This window comes from Sapajus apella, unplaced genomic scaffold (genome assembly GCF_009761245.1).
Source record: "Sapajus apella isolate SASKATOON/1434 unplaced genomic scaffold, GSC_monkey_1.0 scaffold62, whole genome shotgun sequence".
Lineage (NCBI taxonomy): Eukaryota > Metazoa > Chordata > Mammalia > Primates > Cebidae > Sapajus > Sapajus apella.
This window is the reverse complement of record NW_022437002.1, coordinates 11,744,739-11,762,220: the sequence shown is the minus strand read 5'-3', so window position 1 is coordinate 11,762,220 and position 17,482 is coordinate 11,744,739. Positions and strand designations below refer to the sequence as shown.

Here is a 17,482-nt window from a genome sequence, read left to right as displayed (position 1 = left end):
AGCTGGAGTGGGGCAGGTGGAGGGGGGAGCTGGAGGGGGGAGCTGGAATGAGGGGGGTGGAGGGGGCAGGGGATGAGGAGGACAAGAGGGGAGCCTCTTCAGAGCAGGGACCCTTCCTGATGGAGGTGAGGGATAGTGTCCCCGCTGTCACTGTGAAGTGTGCTACAGTGGTTCAGGCACCCACTCTCCGGGTTGTCACAGGATTGAAGGAGGGTGCATGGCACAGCGTGAGTGCCCAGTGAGGGTGGTCATGACCGTAGATGGCACCCAGCAGCGCTTGCTCAGTGGATACTTGTCTCTGGGGAAGCTGGGGAAGTGGGGAGGGGGTATGGAGTTTGTTTCTGAGGCTCCATTGGGGCAGGAGGGAATCTGGCTGGCGCCCCCACAGCGGAGGGGGCGGGGGCGGGGGGGGGAACCACAGGGCGGAGCCGGGGAGTGGCCTCTTACCTGTCCTGAGCCTGGCCTGGAGGCTGGGAGGGGTGCATCAGGCCTCCAGCGCCCTCCCTGCTCTGTGACGCAGGGCCCCAGGCGCACACAGGCCTCACACGGTCTGTCCTGGCCTCGGACCCGGGCGGACCATGGCGGCGCTGCGGCTCCTGGCTTCAGCACTCGGGCGCGGGGTCCCCATCGGTGGCTCAGGGCTGGCGCTGTCCCAGGGCTGCGCCCGCCGCTTTACCACCAGCCCCCGGCACCGCGCCAAGTTCTACAGGGACCCAGTGGAGATGGTGAAGGACATCCCTAACGGGGCGACCGTCATGATGGGGGGCTTCGGGCTCTGCGGGATCCCCGAGAACCTGATCGCCGCGCTGCTCAGGACCCGCGTGAAGGACCTGAAGGTGGTCAGCAGCAACGTGGGCGTGGAGGACTTCGGCCTGGGCCTCCTGCTGGCCACCAGGCAGGTCCGCCGCATCGTCTGCTCCTACGTGGGCGAGAACTCGCTGTGCGAGAAGCAGTACCTGGCGGGCGAGCTGGAGCTGGAGCTCACGCCGCAGGGCACCCTGGCCGAGCGCATCCGCGCGGGGGGGCGCCGGGGTGCCCGCCTTCTACACCCCCACGGGCTATGGGACCCTGGTCCAGGAAGGGGGCGCCCCCATCCGCTACACCCCGGACGGCCACCTGGCGATCATGAGCCAGCCCCGAGAGGTGAGGGAGTTCCACGGCGACCACTTCCTTTTGGAGCGCGCCATCCGGGCGGACTTCGCCCTGGTGAAAGGCTGGAAGGCCGACCGGGCAGGAAACGTGGTCTTCAGGAGAAGCGCCCGCAATTTCAACGTGCCCATGTGCAAAGCCGCAAACGTCACAGCAGTGGAGGTGGAAGAGATCGTGGACGTGGGGACTTTCCCCCCAGAAGACATCCACGTCCCTAACATTTATGTAGATCGCGTGATAAAGGGGCCGAAATATGAGAAGCTAATCGAGCGCTTAAGGATCTGGAAAGAGGAAGGTGCAGACGCCCTGAAGGAAGAGGACCCCAGGACTCGCATCATCAGACGCGCAGCTCTGGAATTTGAGGACGGCATGTACGCCAACCTGGGCATAGGCATCCCCCTGCTGATCAGCAACTTCATCAGCCCCCACATGACCGTCCACCTTCACAGTGAGAACGGGATCCTGGGCCTGGGTCCGTTTCCCACAGAGGACAAGGTGGATCCCGACCTCATCAACGCAGGCAATCAGATGGTCACAGTGCTTCCCGGGGGCAGCTGCTTCGCCAGCGACGACTCCTTCGCCATGATCCGAGGTGGACACCTCCACCTAACCATGCTCGGAGCCATGCAGGTTTCCAAATACGGAGACCTGGCCAACTGGATGATCCCTGGCAAGAAGGTGAAAGGCATGGGCGGTGCCATGGACTTGGTGTCCAGTCAGAAGACCAGAGTGGTGGTCACCATGCAGCACTGCGCAAAGGACAACACCCCCAAAATCATGGAGAAATGCACCATGCCGCTGACCGGGAAGCGGTGTGTGGACCGCATCATCACTGAGAAGGCTGTGTTTGACGTGCACAGGAAGAGAGGCCTGACACTGAGGGAGCTCTGGGAGGGCCTGACGGTGGACGACATCAGAAAGAGCACGGGCTGTGACTTTGCCGTGTGCCCGAACCTCAGGCCCATGCAGCAGGTTGCACCCTGAGGGAGGCGAAGCTGGGCGGGGAGGTGCGCTCCTCAGGGGGCCCCACTAGGTTCCCCAGGGGCGTTGGTCACCGCAGGAATACATTTCCCCAGCGATGGGAGGGGTTTGCTGCTGGCCTCCAATTTTCCTCCCTAGGCGGATTGTGCTCTTCTAGAGAGCTGGGACTTTAATTAAACACACAAGGAAAACAGATCACCTTCTCTCTCTGTTCCTCGAGCATTGCAAGGAGAAGGGCTGTAGCGGTGAGGGATGGGTGTCTGCTTTGTTCTGTGACATTTACATGGAGTGCACACAGCCCAAGCGCATCCATGGCAGGATTTCATTCAAGCGCCTCCCTCAAACTCGAACTGTGAAATGGAGATAAAAATCGTGATGAAGGAGAAAATCACTCCACCCAGAGTACACTGAAAGGGCCATTTTACTATTGCAATGAGAAATAGGAGAGCCAAGATGTGAATTTGTGATTTGAAGACATGCTGTCTTGACAAACTTGTTTTTCTTTTTTGAGGCAGGGTCTGGCTCTGTCACTCAGGCTGGAGTGCAGTGGTGTGATCTCACTGCAACCTCTGCCTCCTGGGCCCAGCAACCCTCCCACCTCAGCCTCCTGAGTAGCTGGGACTATGGGCACACACCTGTGTATTAAAAAAATTAACAATGCCTGGTTAATTTTTTGTTTTTGGTAGAAATGGAGTTTCACCATGTTACCCAGGCTGGTCTCTAACTCCTGGGCTCAAGCATCAACCTGCCTCAGCCTCCCAAAGTGCTAGGATTATAGACGTGAGCCACCGTGTTGGGCCAATTAACCTTAACTTACTGTAATTTCTTTTCTCTTCTTTTTTTTCTTTTTTTCTTTTTCTTTTTTTGTTTTAAGACAGAGTCTCATTCTGTTACCTAGGCTAGAATACAGTGGTGCAGTCTCGGCTCACTGCAACCTCCGCCTCCCAGGTTCAAGCAGTTCTGGTGTCTCAGCCTCCTAAGTAGCTGGGATTATAGGCATATGCCACAACAGCTGGCTATTTTTTGTATATATATTTTCAATAGTAGAGATTGCATTTTACCGTATTGGCCAGGCTGGTCTCAAACTCTGGGCCTCAAGTGATCCACCTGCCTCAGCCTCCCAAAGTGCTGGGATTACAGGTGTGAGCCACCGCACCTGTACTTCTTGAATGTTTTCATGTTTTATCTCCCCTGATGTTTCTTCTGGTGCCTTTGTTGTTAAATCAGGTTTCCCTGTAGCCTCCCCTCCTCCTCCCACATCTCTCCTCCTGGGACCTAATGAGATATCAAGCTTCTAGATGTCCCTAGAAGGAAAATAGGACCATCTTCAAGGGAAGGCACCAGGTGATGGGAGACAGAGTGGGGAGAGACTGTGGGTGCTGAAATCCACCAGGAAGCTTCCTCTATCTGTGTGTGGTCAAAGGCTACAGCCTAGGACAGGAGTTCTAGAACCCTAACCAAGGGACTAGATGAGTTTTCTCAACTTCATTTGAATTGTTCCTGTGTCATCTAGACCAGACACTTAGACCTTCCTCTCCGGAACAGAGGCCCAAACTGGCCTCTTGTGTGATGCTCTGTTGTAACCCAAGAGGCTGTGAGGCATTTCCTCCTGAATCCATAGTCTCAAAACCTAAAATGAAGATAAGATTCTGTGCGTGCGTGCGTGCGTGTGTGTTGTTGACAACCAAGCCTGGCATGTGGCATGAACTGCTTAAGTGTAGCTCTGGGGGTTCCCAGGCCAATAGGGGCATGTGGTCAGAGCAGTTAAGTTCTCACTGGTCAAGGACAGACTTTCCAAGGGGCTCACTGGAGCCTCGCCCTGCAGGAAAGGCCAGATCCTAGGAAGCAGAGAAGGGAAGGGAGAGTTGGTGTTCATGGAGGGGACAGCCTGGGGGTGTTGGAAAGGGGCCTGGGACTATGGCTGGGGTGGGCAGTGGGGTGCCTTTTGGGGCTCCTGGAGAGGGCCACCTGATTTGCCCTGGGCGTCAAAGAGTTTCCCAGCGCAGTGTGGAAAAGGCTGAGGTGTCTAGGAAAGGACAAGTGACCCTCTGGGCCTCCACCTCTGCCTTTCTGGAAGGGGTCTGCCCACAGCTGGGCATCCTGGGAGCCCACTACCTGGACTGCCTGGCCTTCTCTGCAGCCGGCTAGAACCAGGGGGTCCTGCCCGAAGATGGGTGGGCAAAAAGCTGAGCTGGTGGAGAAGGGAGGCTCTGGGCTCTGGAAGGAGAGGGGTGGAGGTGGACGAGCTTCTCCGGGCCTGCCAGATGCAGAGCTCTGAACTGAGACCCACTGTTAGTCCCCTTTCACCGCCTCCCATTTCCCCTGAGCCACATCCTGCCAGGCCCCTGCAGTGTGCTGGGAAAGTGTATGACAGTCCTGGCTCTGACCCACCTTGCTCTGGGACCTTGGACAGTTGCTGCTCTCTGGGCCTTAGTTTCCACTTCTGTAAAATGGGAACCTGGGATTAGCTGCTTCCAAGAGTCCCCAGTCAGGCTCGCCTGGCCTGTGAGACCTACAGAGGGGTTCCTAGAACCCACGTCAGGCCTGGCTCACAGGGGCTCTGTGAGGGTCTATGGTGTAACTGATCTAATGTGACATTCTATCCTGCATCTGGGAGACCCCCATAAGACTCCTGAACACAGCCCCACAATAGCAAATAGTGAGCAAAGCCTGTGGGACTGATGGCCTCCCTGGCCCCATGGCCACCAGGGCTCCCCAGGGAATCAGGACAGAGCCGCACGTACAGCCAGGAGGGCTGCCCTGGGCCCCAGGCCGTCCCCATGTGTCAGTCTGCAGAGTGCCGCTCCTGTACCTGGCTGGTGACCATTGCCATCCCGCTTGGCTGCTCTGTCCTCTCCCCATTGTGGCCTCACTTGCCTTTTCCTGTGTGCCCAGTTCTGTTCCTTGTAATTCTGCCGCTTCCCCATAACCTTGTCTTACCGTGAGCCGAGCTCTGTCCAGTGCTCTCTGGGCCTCCTTCCCGTCAGCACCTGCAGCTCACAGCCTCCGTCTCGGCAGCTCTTCTCCACGCTCCTGAGAGACAGCCTCTCCTGCCAGTGAATTTTTCTGTGGCAGGTGATGTTACAGATCAAAGATTGGTCTCTGGGTTCACTGGTTGTTCAATCAAGTGGCCAAGGGACACGGGGGCTGAGGCACAGCTGCTTCAGGGCTGACCTTTGAGTGGGACTGAGGGTGGGGCAGGCAATGTCTTTGGCCTGTAGGGTGTACTGGAGAACCACGTAGGAATAAATACATCTGTATGTGTAATGTCTAAGCATATGTACATCTGTGTTTATACGGACACACATATATGCATGTGTGTACATATGCATGTACATCTGTGCTTGGAGGTGAAATGTGCTCTCATGTAAACTGAACAATTGGCACAGTTTAAAGAGACATGAAAATGAGCTGGCAATCATGCTTTTGCAACTCAGCATCAGGAAATTTCACCCATGCACAGAGTGAAGAGGCTCCATTGCACTCCCATCTTTATTGTGAAAACCAGGAAATAACCCACATGTCTAATCATGAGCCAATATCAAGTAAATTATGATATACTACTCCAAGGGAGTTTATACATTTGAAATGTTTATTGTGAAGACTTCTTTGAACAATGAGTTTTGTGGTTTTTTTTTTTTTTCTTGAAACAGAATCTCACTCTGTCGCCCAGCTGGAGTGCAGTGACACAATCATAGCTCACTGCAGCCTCAACCTCCCAGGCTCAAGCAGTCCTTCCACCTCAGCCTCCTGGGTAGTTCACTACCATGCCCAACTAATTTTTGTTATTTTTTTGTTGAGACAGGGTCTTACTATGTTGCCCAGGCTGGTCTCAGATGCCTGGGTTCAAGCAATCCTCTCACCTCGTCCACTTAAAGTGCTGAGATTATAGGCGTGAGCCACCTTGCCTGGCCTCAAAACTTTCTTAATTGCTTTTACAATAGAAAGGTTATTTAAATCCAAACAAGTACAGGAGGATCACAGGTTTATTGGTGAGATTGATGTCTCCAGGGTTAGTTACCATGTTTTTAGCGGCATCCTCAGTCTGGAAGTGGCAGTGGAGGACAATTCCGTTTACAAGCTTCGATCCTCCTGGGGCTGAGGTCCAAGTCAGCTCTCTGCTTCAGCCTTTTCTTTCTTTCATTTTGTACCTAAACCCAGCCTTGTACAGAAGAACTTGGGCTCTGGAATGAGACTACTGCAGGCTGAAACTTGGGCTCTGGGACTTGGTTCCAACAACTCTGCTCCGCCAGTGCCTCCCTTGTGGGCATCAGGGAAATAGTTCATGCCCTGCTCTTGGCATGGGCAAGCACTCCCTAACTTGGCAGATGCTGCCACAAGCTGTCTCGGTCATAAATTTGATGTTCATATCCCAGAAAGTGCAGAACAGAAGACAGGGCTTGGGGTCCTCGGACCGAGGTGGGAGCGCTGGTTCTGGGAGTCACTGGCAGTGGTACTCTGGGTCTCCTGTGAGATAGGAGCTGCAGGGTTACTGTAAGGACCCAATGAGGTGATCTGTGGGAAAAAAAAATCTTCCAACTCATAAAGTGCTTCATAAATGTCTGTGTCACAGCTGTCGCTAATGACGCCGCCTGCAGCTCACTGAGGCCCTCCCCTTCCCCCACCTCCTCCAGATCTGCCCCAGGAGAGATGTGGACTGGCCAGGGCTGGACCAAGGGCTCCAGTCTTCAAATGTGGAAACTGAGGCTCAGCAGGGCCCTTGGGGTCCTCAGCCTTCACACTCCTGGACCTGCCCAGGCCCGGCAGAGAGATCCCTGCTGTGTCCGCTGCAGGCCCATTGCCCATGAGTGACCCCTCTCTCCTTTCTGTCTCAGGGCACAGCGTGGATCCTGGCCTGGCCGGCCTGCTGGGCCAACGGGCCCCCCGCTCCCAACAGCCTTTCGTGGTCACTTTCTTCAGGGCCAGTCAGAATCCCGTCCGCATCCCTCGAGCAGTGAGGCCACTGAGGAGGAGGCAGCCGAAGAAAACCAACGAGCTGCCGCAGGACAGCCGGCTCCCGGGCATCTTTGGTGAGGGCCGGGCGGGCTGGGGCTGAGGCCCTGCAGGCTTCTGGCTGAGAGAGGCAGGGCGAGAACCAGGAGGTGGCCCAGAGCCCTCGGGCTCAGGTCGGTTCAAGCTGATGGCCACTCTGCAGCCCCCTTCCCTGACACCATCTTTGCCCTGATGCACCCTGGTGACCCGCACTCCAGAGGCCTGTCTTGGCTGTCCTGGCTGTCCCTGCCACCCAGAAGGCCCCTTCTCTCCCTCCCCTAGCTCCTCCAGGTCTTTCCCAGGAGCCTCCATCAGAATCGGGTACCCCTTCCTGGGCGCCGAAGCCCCTCGTTGCCCGCAGTTGTGCCCGGGCACCCTGCAGGACCCTCGGCTACTTATGCAAAGTTTTCTCCCCAACTGGGCGAAGCCCTTCAGGATCAGGGACAGGCCTGACCCGACCCTGTGCCCTCCTTCCCAGGGAGTCAGCCCTGACTGGCCTGGTTGTAAGCCACTTGAACCTGAGGAATGGGTGTGGCAGGAGAGGGTGGGCTGGAGGCACAGGGCTCTCCAGAGAGGAGGCGGCGGCACAGGATGGCCAAGGGTCCTGCTGGGCTGTTTACTGGAGCATCAAGACGCTCACAGGCTGAAGGATGGGAGGGCTGGGCACAGTGTCACTCTAACCACTGGGAGCCATGGCAGGCTCTTGAGCTGGGTCATGGTACAAGCAGAGTTCCAGGGATGGGCTTTATGAGACCAAATGGTTTCCTGTCATTCATTTGACAAATGTGCTCATCAGGGGGTCCTCCACCCTGGTAACCCGCAGCAGCTGCACAGAGCAGGAACCCCAGAAAAGACCTTGCTCCTTCTGTCCCTACAGATGATGTCCACGGCTCCCACGGCCGGCAGGTCTGCCGTCGGCACGAGCTCTACGTCAGCTTCCAGGACCTCGGCTGGCTGGTAAGTGCTGACTCTGGTCCTTGTTTCTGAAATGACAATCGCCACCTGTGGAGCAGAAGGGAATCTGCAGGGAGCACATAGATTTCAATCTTCTTACGTATTTTTTTCTTGTGTGTTTTCCAAGTTTTCTAAAGTGAGAACATGGTGAGAAACGGCGTTTTATTTTATAACCATGAAAATGAAGACTGCAACTAAGCTGTTAGCATTGCCCCAGGGAAACTGAGGCCAGGGTGGCAGTGCCTCCCTGCTCAGCCCTGTCTGCTGTGGGTTCCTGGGCATATTCAGGCCTCGGGGGAAACTGCCCTGCAGGGCCCTGAGGCTCGGGGGGATCAGGGGCAGCCCTGGGCCATCCTGTGGCAAGTCCTCTGACAGGATTGGGGGGGCTTAGAAGGGGCACGTGGATGGGACTCACCTTCTCCCATGCCCCCCAGGACTGGGTCATCGCCCCGCAAGGCTACTCGGCCTATTACTGTGAGGGGGAGTGCTCTTTCCCGCTTGGCTCCTGCATGAATGCCACCAACCACGCCATCCTGCAGTCCCTGGTCAGTACGGTGCCTGTCCTACCCAGTTCCCTGGGGTGGGGGGCCCTGCGGAGAGGGGTCTGGTCCAGCCAACCGGGAGGGCAGGGAGGGCACCTGCTCCATGTCTCAGGGAGCTTCCTCTGCACAGTCAGTAACGTCACCAAATTCCCACAGCTCTGCAGGACCTGGTCCTCATATAGCCATGCCAGCCCACGTAGACTCACACCTGAACACAGACACACCCCACACTGACACTAAACAGCCATGTACAAGCACCTGTTCTACGCACCACACATGCTCCTGTGGGACACTTATGCACCTGTGTGCGGTGCCCAGAGTGACAGAGGCACAGCACATGAAATGGACGTGCACGCCGTGTGGGGACTGTGATCTTAACACGCGGGCACCTGAGTACACTGGCAAGTCTGCCCACCCAGGATATGTCACACAGCATGAGGGACGTGCGTGTGCATTCACCCACCTGTGCCACACCGCAGGCAGGGAGCGTCTAGATGGTGTGGCTCTCTACCCTTTGGCTCTCTACCCTTTGGCTTTTCCCCATTTCTCTCTTGGCTGTTTGTGTTTTCTCCAGATCCCCTGGCTTTTGGTGCCTCAGTGTCTGGGGCAACCTTAAATGATGAAAGCGGCTTCTGATGGGATCACTGGTGCTGCTCACTGCTGAGTGCTCTGTGTGTTTGCAGATTCTGGCACCCAGGCTTCCTTCTAGAAATTTTTACCTAGAATCTTAGTTCCTGGTATTCCATAGCCTTATGGTTTGCTCGTAGAAGGTTGTTAAAAGGCAATGCCTTCCTGTGGGAGGAAAGGAATTACCAAAAGCGGCTCTGAGCCTGTGATAACACTTCCTTTCTAGGTGGTCAAATGGTGTTTGCTGGACACCTGGATCCGCCTCCTTGGAAAGAAAGGCTCAGGGGTGACAAGGACAGGTGTGGCAGCCTGGCCCAGCCACTCTTTATGCTGTGTGGTTCTCACTGCTGCATGTGTGGGAGGCACACGTGCAGCGGCTCCCAGACTCCATCCCCTCTGCCCTTGCTCCTGTTGTTGCCCCTCAGGGACTTAACTAAAGTGAGCGCTCACAACCTGCTGGGCAGCAAGCAGACAGGCACTGCACTCTAGGGGAGGCTGCTGGTTTGTTGGTTTGTCTAAAGCAAACCAACCGTGGAGCTGAAGCCTCCTGTGAGGAAGAGCAGAGCAGCTGCCCTGTCAATGAAGTGAAACTGGGCCCGGCCTCTCTCTGCACAAGGAAGGGCACATCAGCAGCTGGAGGAAAAACGTTTCAGCAGAAGGAGCAAGTGCAAGGCCCTAAGACAGGAGTGAGCTTGGCAAGTTCAGGCCAGCAGGGAGGAGGGACTGGGTGCAGTGAGGGGGAGGAGGGTAGAGGGTGGAGGGAGGTGATGCCCATGTGGGCAGGGCCGCCTCCTCTAGAGTCTGGGGGTCCCTGGGAAGGAGGGTGGATTTTATTCCAAGTAACCCAAGAGGCTGTTGGAGGTCTTTAGCAAAGCAGTGTTCTGGTCCACATCACCCTCCAGAAGGACCTCTCTCTGGCTTCTGCAGGAGGCTCGGGTAGGGGGGTCGGCAGTGGAAGGTGGAGGAGCAGGGTATGAGTGAGGGCTGCTGTGATCACCTGGCAGGTGATGGCAGCTGGACTGGGCAGGTGGTCCGAGGCAGCACAGAGGTTGAGCCTAGGGGACTGCTCCCAGGAAAGGGAGAAGGGCAGAGGAGGCGTCCAGGAGGCCTCCCAGGCAGGGCTGTGATGTCAGGGTGGGAGGAACTCGGTGCCCTGTTAGACCCTAAGTGCAGAAGTGGGGAGGGGATCAGGATTCACAGGTCTGGAGAGCAGCACAGGAGAGGGACCAAGGCCTGGGCTCCAAGAGCCTGGGGAGGGAGGCGGGGTATGGGAGGCGGAGCCTCTGGGTCCAAAGGGCCAAAAGAAGGAAGTCCTTCCAGGCTCCCTGTCGGGGACCTCACTAAGGCACAAACCTGGCCATGCGGTTCTCCTTCCCATCATCCCCAGGAGGAAGTCTGAGCCCTTGGCCTGGGAGCGCCCTGCCCACCTGCCCCACAGGTGTCCTGCCATGTGTCCTTCCCTGGGCACTGCTGGTCACCACGGCTCCTGCTCCCAGAGCCCAGAGGGCTGCTCTTATACCTGTGAATAGTTATTATTATTGTGCTGCTCCCATGTGGCCTGGAGATGGCCAGGGTGGGGAGCAGGGGGAGCTGGGGTGGGGCTGGGTGGGTCCTCGGAGGCGGCCACTGGACTCATGCCCCTGCCTGTGTTCCCCTCCCTGGCCAGGTGCACCTGATGACACCAGACGCAGTCCCCAAGGCGTGCTGTGCGCCCACCAAGCTGAGCGCCACCTCCGTGCTCTACTATGACAGCAGCAACAACGTCATTCTGCGCAAGCATCGCAACATGGTGGTCAAGGCCTGCGGCTGCCACTGAGCCCAGCCCGCCCACCCTGCTGCAGCTGCCCTTCTCATCAGATTGGGCCCCTCAGAAGCAGGAAATCTTCAAACCCAGCCAGACCCCAAGCTGGGGTGTTACCAGGGAGGACCCTCACAATCGTGTCCATGCCCCTTCCTCCTTCCTGCCAGGCCCCTATGCTCCCTTTGCCCTGCCAGGTGTTTGTGTGACTGTCCTGTCTCCAGCCCAGGTGGTTTCAATCAACAGGCAGTGTTCTACCCAAACCCCTCCCCCAGAGGCATGTACTGGCCAGTTCTTTGGGGTTGGCACAGAAGTCCTGTCTAAGGACCTATACATGCCCCTTACTGGCCCAGGCCGTGGGGTGGATGTGGGATGACCTGAGAGGCACCTGGAGCCCACTGTTGGCCACCTTGAGCTCTTCACCATCCATCACAGGGTGTGGTATGTGTAGTCAGGGTCTAGTTGGCTCCCCATTGCCTGCCCCTCTGAGGTGCAAGGCTAGGTATAAAACTGGACATCCCCTGAAGTACTGTATATTCACGAATCTGAAGTACTGATCCACTGGCCACAGGTGGGCATTTGGTCAACTCAAGAAAAAGCTGAGTGAACAACATGATTTAGTGCTAAAGCCAATGGCATTTATCTTCCTTGTCTTCCTGCTTTGCATCTGCCTCTGCTATCTGGGAAAGACATATAGTGCATGGACATTTTGCTTTGGAGAAACAGAGAAATCTCGGGGGGTTCCAACAGACCCATCTATCTTCCACTATGTTGACGCATCTGGAGCTCAGCTCTGTGGAGTTTTCCTTTTGCTGAGCAAGCATGCGGTTGCATTGGGTGGCCCAGGATGGCAACATGCAGCATAGATGCCATCATTTCGCTTCCCCTCTGCATGGCAGACATCAATAATCTGGTTTTTTTTTTCTTTTCTTTTTTTTTTTGGAGACAGAGTCTCGCTCTGTCGCCAGGCTGGAGTGCAGCGGTGCTATCTTGACTCACTGCAACTCTGCCTCTCAGGTTCAAGCAGTTCTCCTGCCTCAGCTCCTCCAGTAGTTGGCATTACAGGCGCACACCACCGTACCCAGCTAATTTTTGTATTTTTGGTAGAAATGGGGTTTCGCCATGTTGGCCAGGATAGTCCTGATCTCTTGACCTCATGATCTGCCCACCTCGGCCTCCCAAAGTGCTAGGATTACAGGCATGAGCCACTGCTGATCTGGAATGTTTTTCTTCCAAATCTGAATGGAATTTTCAAATGATCGGCACAGCCACTGCCAACAGATAAAGTTGATATGAAGTGAAAACTGGTTGCCTTCTGCCATGCTGAGGAGCAGTCCACCCCCACCAGAGCAATGTATCGGCAACATGGGCAGCCTGTGGCCAGGTCTGGGGTGAGACCAGGGGCCGTCAAAAACACGCTGGTCACCAAAGTTAGCATCACCCTGAGTGCCCAGCAGCCCTATCCTGTGTCTTCGGCCTATGAGTCAAAGAAAAGGTCCCAGGGAGTGACAGGCAGTAATTAGGCTGAGTTGGGTGGGGAGGTTTGTTTCAGCCTCTGCTCTTGGAAACTGCTGTTCTCCTTGGAGCAGCCACTGGAAGTTGGAATGTTTATTTGATTTTTGACTTGCTAAGCCTGTAATTTACCTGCTGGAACAGACAGAGTCCTGCTGCGCAAACCATGTCATTAAAAGCAGATCCTGAGCCCATCCCATCCACAGGCACAGCCTGGCATGGTGATTCCATCTCCCCATGTGCCCAAGGATGCGCCTCTCTGGAGTTCACACGCTGCATCCCTAGGGATGGGGGCAGGGGTGAGCTGGTCTGGCAGCAGGGGTGGAGGCTGGAGCCATGCTGCAGGACAGCAGCCCCTCCACTCAGACCAGGGAGGGCATCTGTGTGCAAGCATGGAGGATGAGACCTTCCCATGTACCCAAAGGGCGGGCCCAGGCTGTCTGGAAGGTGGCAAGTTCCCTATCAGCACAGGGATCTCAGCCCTGGCCTGGATGTGAGACCTGACTTGTAGGTGGCTTCCTTATCTGGGTCTCCATTTTCTGTAACATGAGGGAATTGCACTTTGTGATCTCCAAATAACCTTCGGCCAGAGAATCTACCAGCTCCTCACAGTGAGCCAGAAGCAGCCTTATAACCCTGAATGTGGGACTCCAGTGGCTGTCACGAAGCAGAGTTGGCACATAACATGGAAACTGGCCAGGCACAGTGGCTCACACCTGTAATCCCAGCACTTTGGGAGGCTGAGGCAGGCAGATCACCTGAAGTCAAGAGTTCAAGACCAACCTGGCCAACACGGTAAAACCATGTCTGTACTAAAAATACAAAATTACCCGGGCGTGGTGGTACGTGCCCATAATCCTAGCTGCTCCGGAGGCTGAGGCAGAGGTTGCAATAAGTGGAGATCACATCATTGCACTTCAGCCTGGACGACAAGAGCAAAACTCCTGTCTCAAAAGAAAACAAAACTATGGAACCTATCTGCCATCTATTAGGAACTATTACCTAACAGTTCCTTCTTCTCAACATCAAAGATGGTCTTTTAGGCAACTGTAGATTTCAAATTAGCCAGTTATTTTGACGGCAAATTTTTTATTCCACCTGTATCTTTTGTGCCCAGCCAATGATCTGGCATAGTCGGGGTGTACCAAGAACGTCTGTTAAAGTACACAAAGGTTTGTAGATATGGAGTACACCTTACCCATTAATCAAGCTGTGCACAGCAGGAGCCAATATGAGCTGGGATCCTCCTGGTTCATACAGAACAACAGAAAAACATAAGGCTTTGTCTACCTAGTTGGCCATCAGATTTTCAGCAACTTTCATCGTCCAGACGGTCACCAAATGAAATAAAATAGAAAAATCCCTTGAGCAATTCAACAATTGTGAATGAACAGAAGCCCGTGCATTTAATCCTTGAGTTATCTGTTTGCTGAGCCAAGCATGGCATCTGCAGTGGGTGGCCCAGGCTGGCAACAAAAATACCATTTCCCCTTTCTTTGCTTAGGGCACGGCCTGTTTATCTCGTTGCATCAGACTGGAAGGATGAGGGTGGTGGTTTCAGATCTACTGACAGCAATGAGAAATCAATGAGAGTTGACAGGAAGAGAGGACACACACAACAGGCGAAGGAGGAATGCCCAGCAGCTTTGGTACTTGCAGTGCAATACTGGCCTTGAGGCCAAGTCAGTGGGGGATTCGTAGTCACTGACTTCTAACTAAGGCAGGGAAGTCACACTTCTGGAAAAGGTCCAAGGAAACAGGAATAGAGGCAGTATAGCAAGACACGGATTTTTAGTGCCAAATAGCGATTGAATCCTGGTTCTGCTTCTTCCTTTGTAGAGTAGGATATTGATTCTTTCTTCCCAAAGCTATTATAAAGATTAAATATGTACACAAATCTTTGGGATGTCTGACATATAAATGCTTAACAATTGGTACTTACTTGCTGGTATTATTACAAATGAATTTGATTATTTTTGAGCCACTTCTATGCCTGTCCATTAAACCAAAATGTGTTCTTCAGGTGACGATGTATTTATTTCAGAGCTGCACTTTTTTCCTAAACGATCCACACATGGCATCCCTTGGAGGGCAGGACTTGTATTCTTACAGCCTTTAACAGTCTAGCAAGTGTCACTTGTGGCAGTGGCTGTTTAACTTTGCTCTTGTGTTTCCAGACACCAGGATCCCATGTCCTGCTGAGAGAGGTCTGTACCCACCAGGTGCCTTGGGTAGTAATTTGCATGGGGGAACTGCCCATGACCAAGCGCTTGACCTTTTTGAAAGGAAACGTGGATGGGCACTTGACCCCTTTTTTCAAAAATGTCTTTCACTTCTCAAAAAAATAATGCAGTTTTGGAGGAAAGTAGGATATATAGATAATAAAATACAATTCAAGTCACCATAGTCCCACAAGTCAGATAAACACACTATTAATATTTTGGTGACTTTATTTCTAGGCTTTTTTCTTAAAATATACAAATACCTATGCTTACATATTATAGCTATTTTTACAAAATTGGAATCACACTGTACTATATACAAGTTGCTTTGTGATGTGCTTTTTCTACTTTAGTTTCCCATCACTGAACTCTACTAGACTCCATTTTCACCAGTAAAAAGTTGGTTCCATAATTCCTTCTTCAGAGGTTGCTGCAAGGCTGCCATGACTGCAGCAGATGCCAGCAGCATCTGGAGGCAGCTGTCAAGCTGTTAGAGAGGAAACTTCCACAGCCACAGCACTGATCCTGGGCCTGCCATCCCTGGTTTCACCCTTTGTAAGCTGTTTCAGGGCCAGCATGCAGATACTTAGATGGGCCCAACTCTGAATGAGTTAGCAGGGAAATGTATGAGCAAAAGGAAGCCCTGCACCCAGTCCTGGTGCTGGTGCAGCAATGGGTATGTGGAATGGGAAGGCCAGCTGGGACAGGAGCCATGCAGTCCCAGGGAAAGCCACTTTGCCCTCCAGGCTGCAGGAAAGGGCGCCCACAGAGCCACTGGGTCTACTTCCCAGAGAGATCAGAGTTTTCCTTTGGCTTGCCACATGGTGTGGAGCCAAAGCAGGTGGCCAGGTTGTGGGGCTGCCCTGCTTTCCAGACCGGAAGGGCAGGGTCTCGTCTCCTGTGTCTCTCCACAAAGGTCCAGGCCAATTATGGGGACCATAACTGTGTCACCCCCCCAGGGCTGTGGACCCTGCCTGCCATAGATTGAGGCTAAAGCCTAGCAAACCTCCCAGGACTCCATTACTACTGAAGAGAGACAGGCCGGGCTTCTAATCCCAGCTCTGCCAAAGCACCCTGGGTGACCTTTGGCAGTCATGCCACTAAAGCCTGTTTACCTGTGCCGGGTTCCAGTGTGCATTCAATGAGATAACACCTGTGGACACCCAGGTGGAGCACTGGGAGAGAAGTCAACACCCAAAGGCTCCAAACCTGCTGGGCTTTCAGAACCGCTCACTGGCCTCCCCCTCCCAAGACTATCAGGGAGGAACAGAGTGACACGGTTGTCACAGGAATCTGTCCTTTCATGGGAGTCTGGCTGTGCTTTTTCTACACAGTCTCTCTTCGTTCTTGTCCAAGCACCAAAGTCAGCGCTATCATCCCCAGCTTCATAGACGCCTGGCTAACACCTGTGATTGACCTCTGATGGCCATAATTTGCACTTAGAGAGGAGGGCTGTGCTTTGAGGAAGGGTCTCTTTTGGAAGCTCCATAGGGGTCAGGGGTAACCATGTGGTACATCTCAGCTACATGGAGCCTGAAACAGCCAACTGCAGCAACTGGAGCTCAGAAGGTCCAGTTGGCACATGGGAGCCAGAGGTAGGGCCAGAATGCCACCATCCCTCAGCAGGAGCTATCCTAGGGTCATCAGGACCACGGGGCCTCTCCTGCCTCCTGGCTCGTCCAGATCACAACCCAAGGTGAAAAAGCTCAGCTCAGTGGATTTTGAATGGTCTGTGTGACCCAACCCACAGGAGGTGGCCAGTAGCTACAGGGCTCAGTCCCTGCTAAGAGACTTCAGCAGATGAAATTCTTTAAAACCTCCTGGCTAACCAGCATCTGGAGGGGGAGTGGAGAGAAGCCAGCTCTAAGAAGTGGCTGCACACAGGAGGGCCAGACTGTGAGCTCAGCAGGGGGTGGGAGCATTTGTTCTCTTCAGTGGCTGGCAATCCTGTTTTGTAAAGACTCAGATAGTAAATAATTTAGGCCTTGGGACTGTGATGGTGAATTTTGTGTGTCAGTTTGGCTAGGCCATGGCATCCAGTTTTTAGTCAAACGCTAGTCTAGATGCTGCTGTGATGATGTTTTTTTTCGAGACAGGGTCTCACTCTGTCACCCAGGCTGGAGTACAGTGGCATGATCATGGTTGACTGCAGCCTCAACCTCCCAGGCTCAAGCGATCCTCCCACCTCAGACTTCTGAGTAGCTGGAGCTATAGCTGTGCACCACCACACCTGGCTTTTTTTTTTTTCCCCCTAGAGAGTCTCACTACATTGCCCAGGCTGGTCTTGAACTCCTAGGCTCAAGTGATCCTCCTGCCTCAGCTTCCCAATAGTGCTGGAATTACAGGCACAAGCCACTATGCCTGGCCAATTTTTTTTTTTTTTTTTTTGAGACAGTCTCCCTCTGTAGCCCAGGCTGGAGTGCAATGGTGTGATCTCAGCTCACTGCCACCTCTGCCTCCCAGGTCCTGGTGGTTCAAGCAATTCTCCTGCCTCAGTCTCCCGAGTAGCTGGGCTTACAGGTGTATACCACCATGCCCAGCTAATTTTTGTATTTTTAGTAGAGACAGGGTTTCACCATGATGGCCAGGCTGGTCTTGAACTCCTAACCTCGTGATCTGCCCACCTCAGCCTCCCAAAGTGCTGAGACTACAGGCGTGAGCCACCTCACCTGGCCGCCTGGCCTATTTTTTAGATGGCTTAGTAT

The 17,482-nt window shown here is 54.1% G+C and overlaps 2 protein-coding genes and 1 long non-coding RNA gene across 3 annotated transcripts in view; 2 read left to right on the top strand and 1 right to left on the bottom strand.

Moving 5' to 3' along the window:
* Positions 1–11,947, top strand: part of LOC116529335 (bone morphogenetic protein 8B-like) — a 29,722-nt gene extending 17,775 nt beyond the window's left edge. Inside the window, exons 4-7 of the mRNA XM_032247049.1 lie at positions 6,966–7,160; positions 8,000–8,079; positions 8,511–8,621; positions 10,912–11,947. Coding sequence (XP_032102940.1) covers positions 6,966–7,160; positions 8,000–8,079; positions 8,511–8,621; positions 10,912–11,061 — 536 coding nt within the window. The 3' untranslated portion in view covers positions 11,062–11,947. The remainder of the gene's footprint in view (positions 1–6,965; positions 7,161–7,999; positions 8,080–8,510; positions 8,622–10,911) is intronic.
* On the top strand, positions 427–2,325 carry OXCT2 (3-oxoacid CoA-transferase 2). Its single transcript, XM_032247047.1, is given in 2 exon segments — positions 427–1,019; positions 1,021–2,325. Coding segments are annotated over 2 exon segments (1,554 nt in total). The 5' UTR covers positions 427–578; the 3' UTR covers positions 2,134–2,325.
* On the bottom strand, positions 7,881–10,913 carry LOC116529337. Its single transcript, XR_004259464.1, has 2 exons — positions 9,338–10,913; positions 7,881–8,124 (listed from the first exon to the last, which is right to left on the bottom strand). It is a non-coding gene; the product is annotated as an uncharacterized LOC116529337 (long non-coding RNA).
* Positions 11,948–17,482: the final 5,535 nt, after the last annotated feature.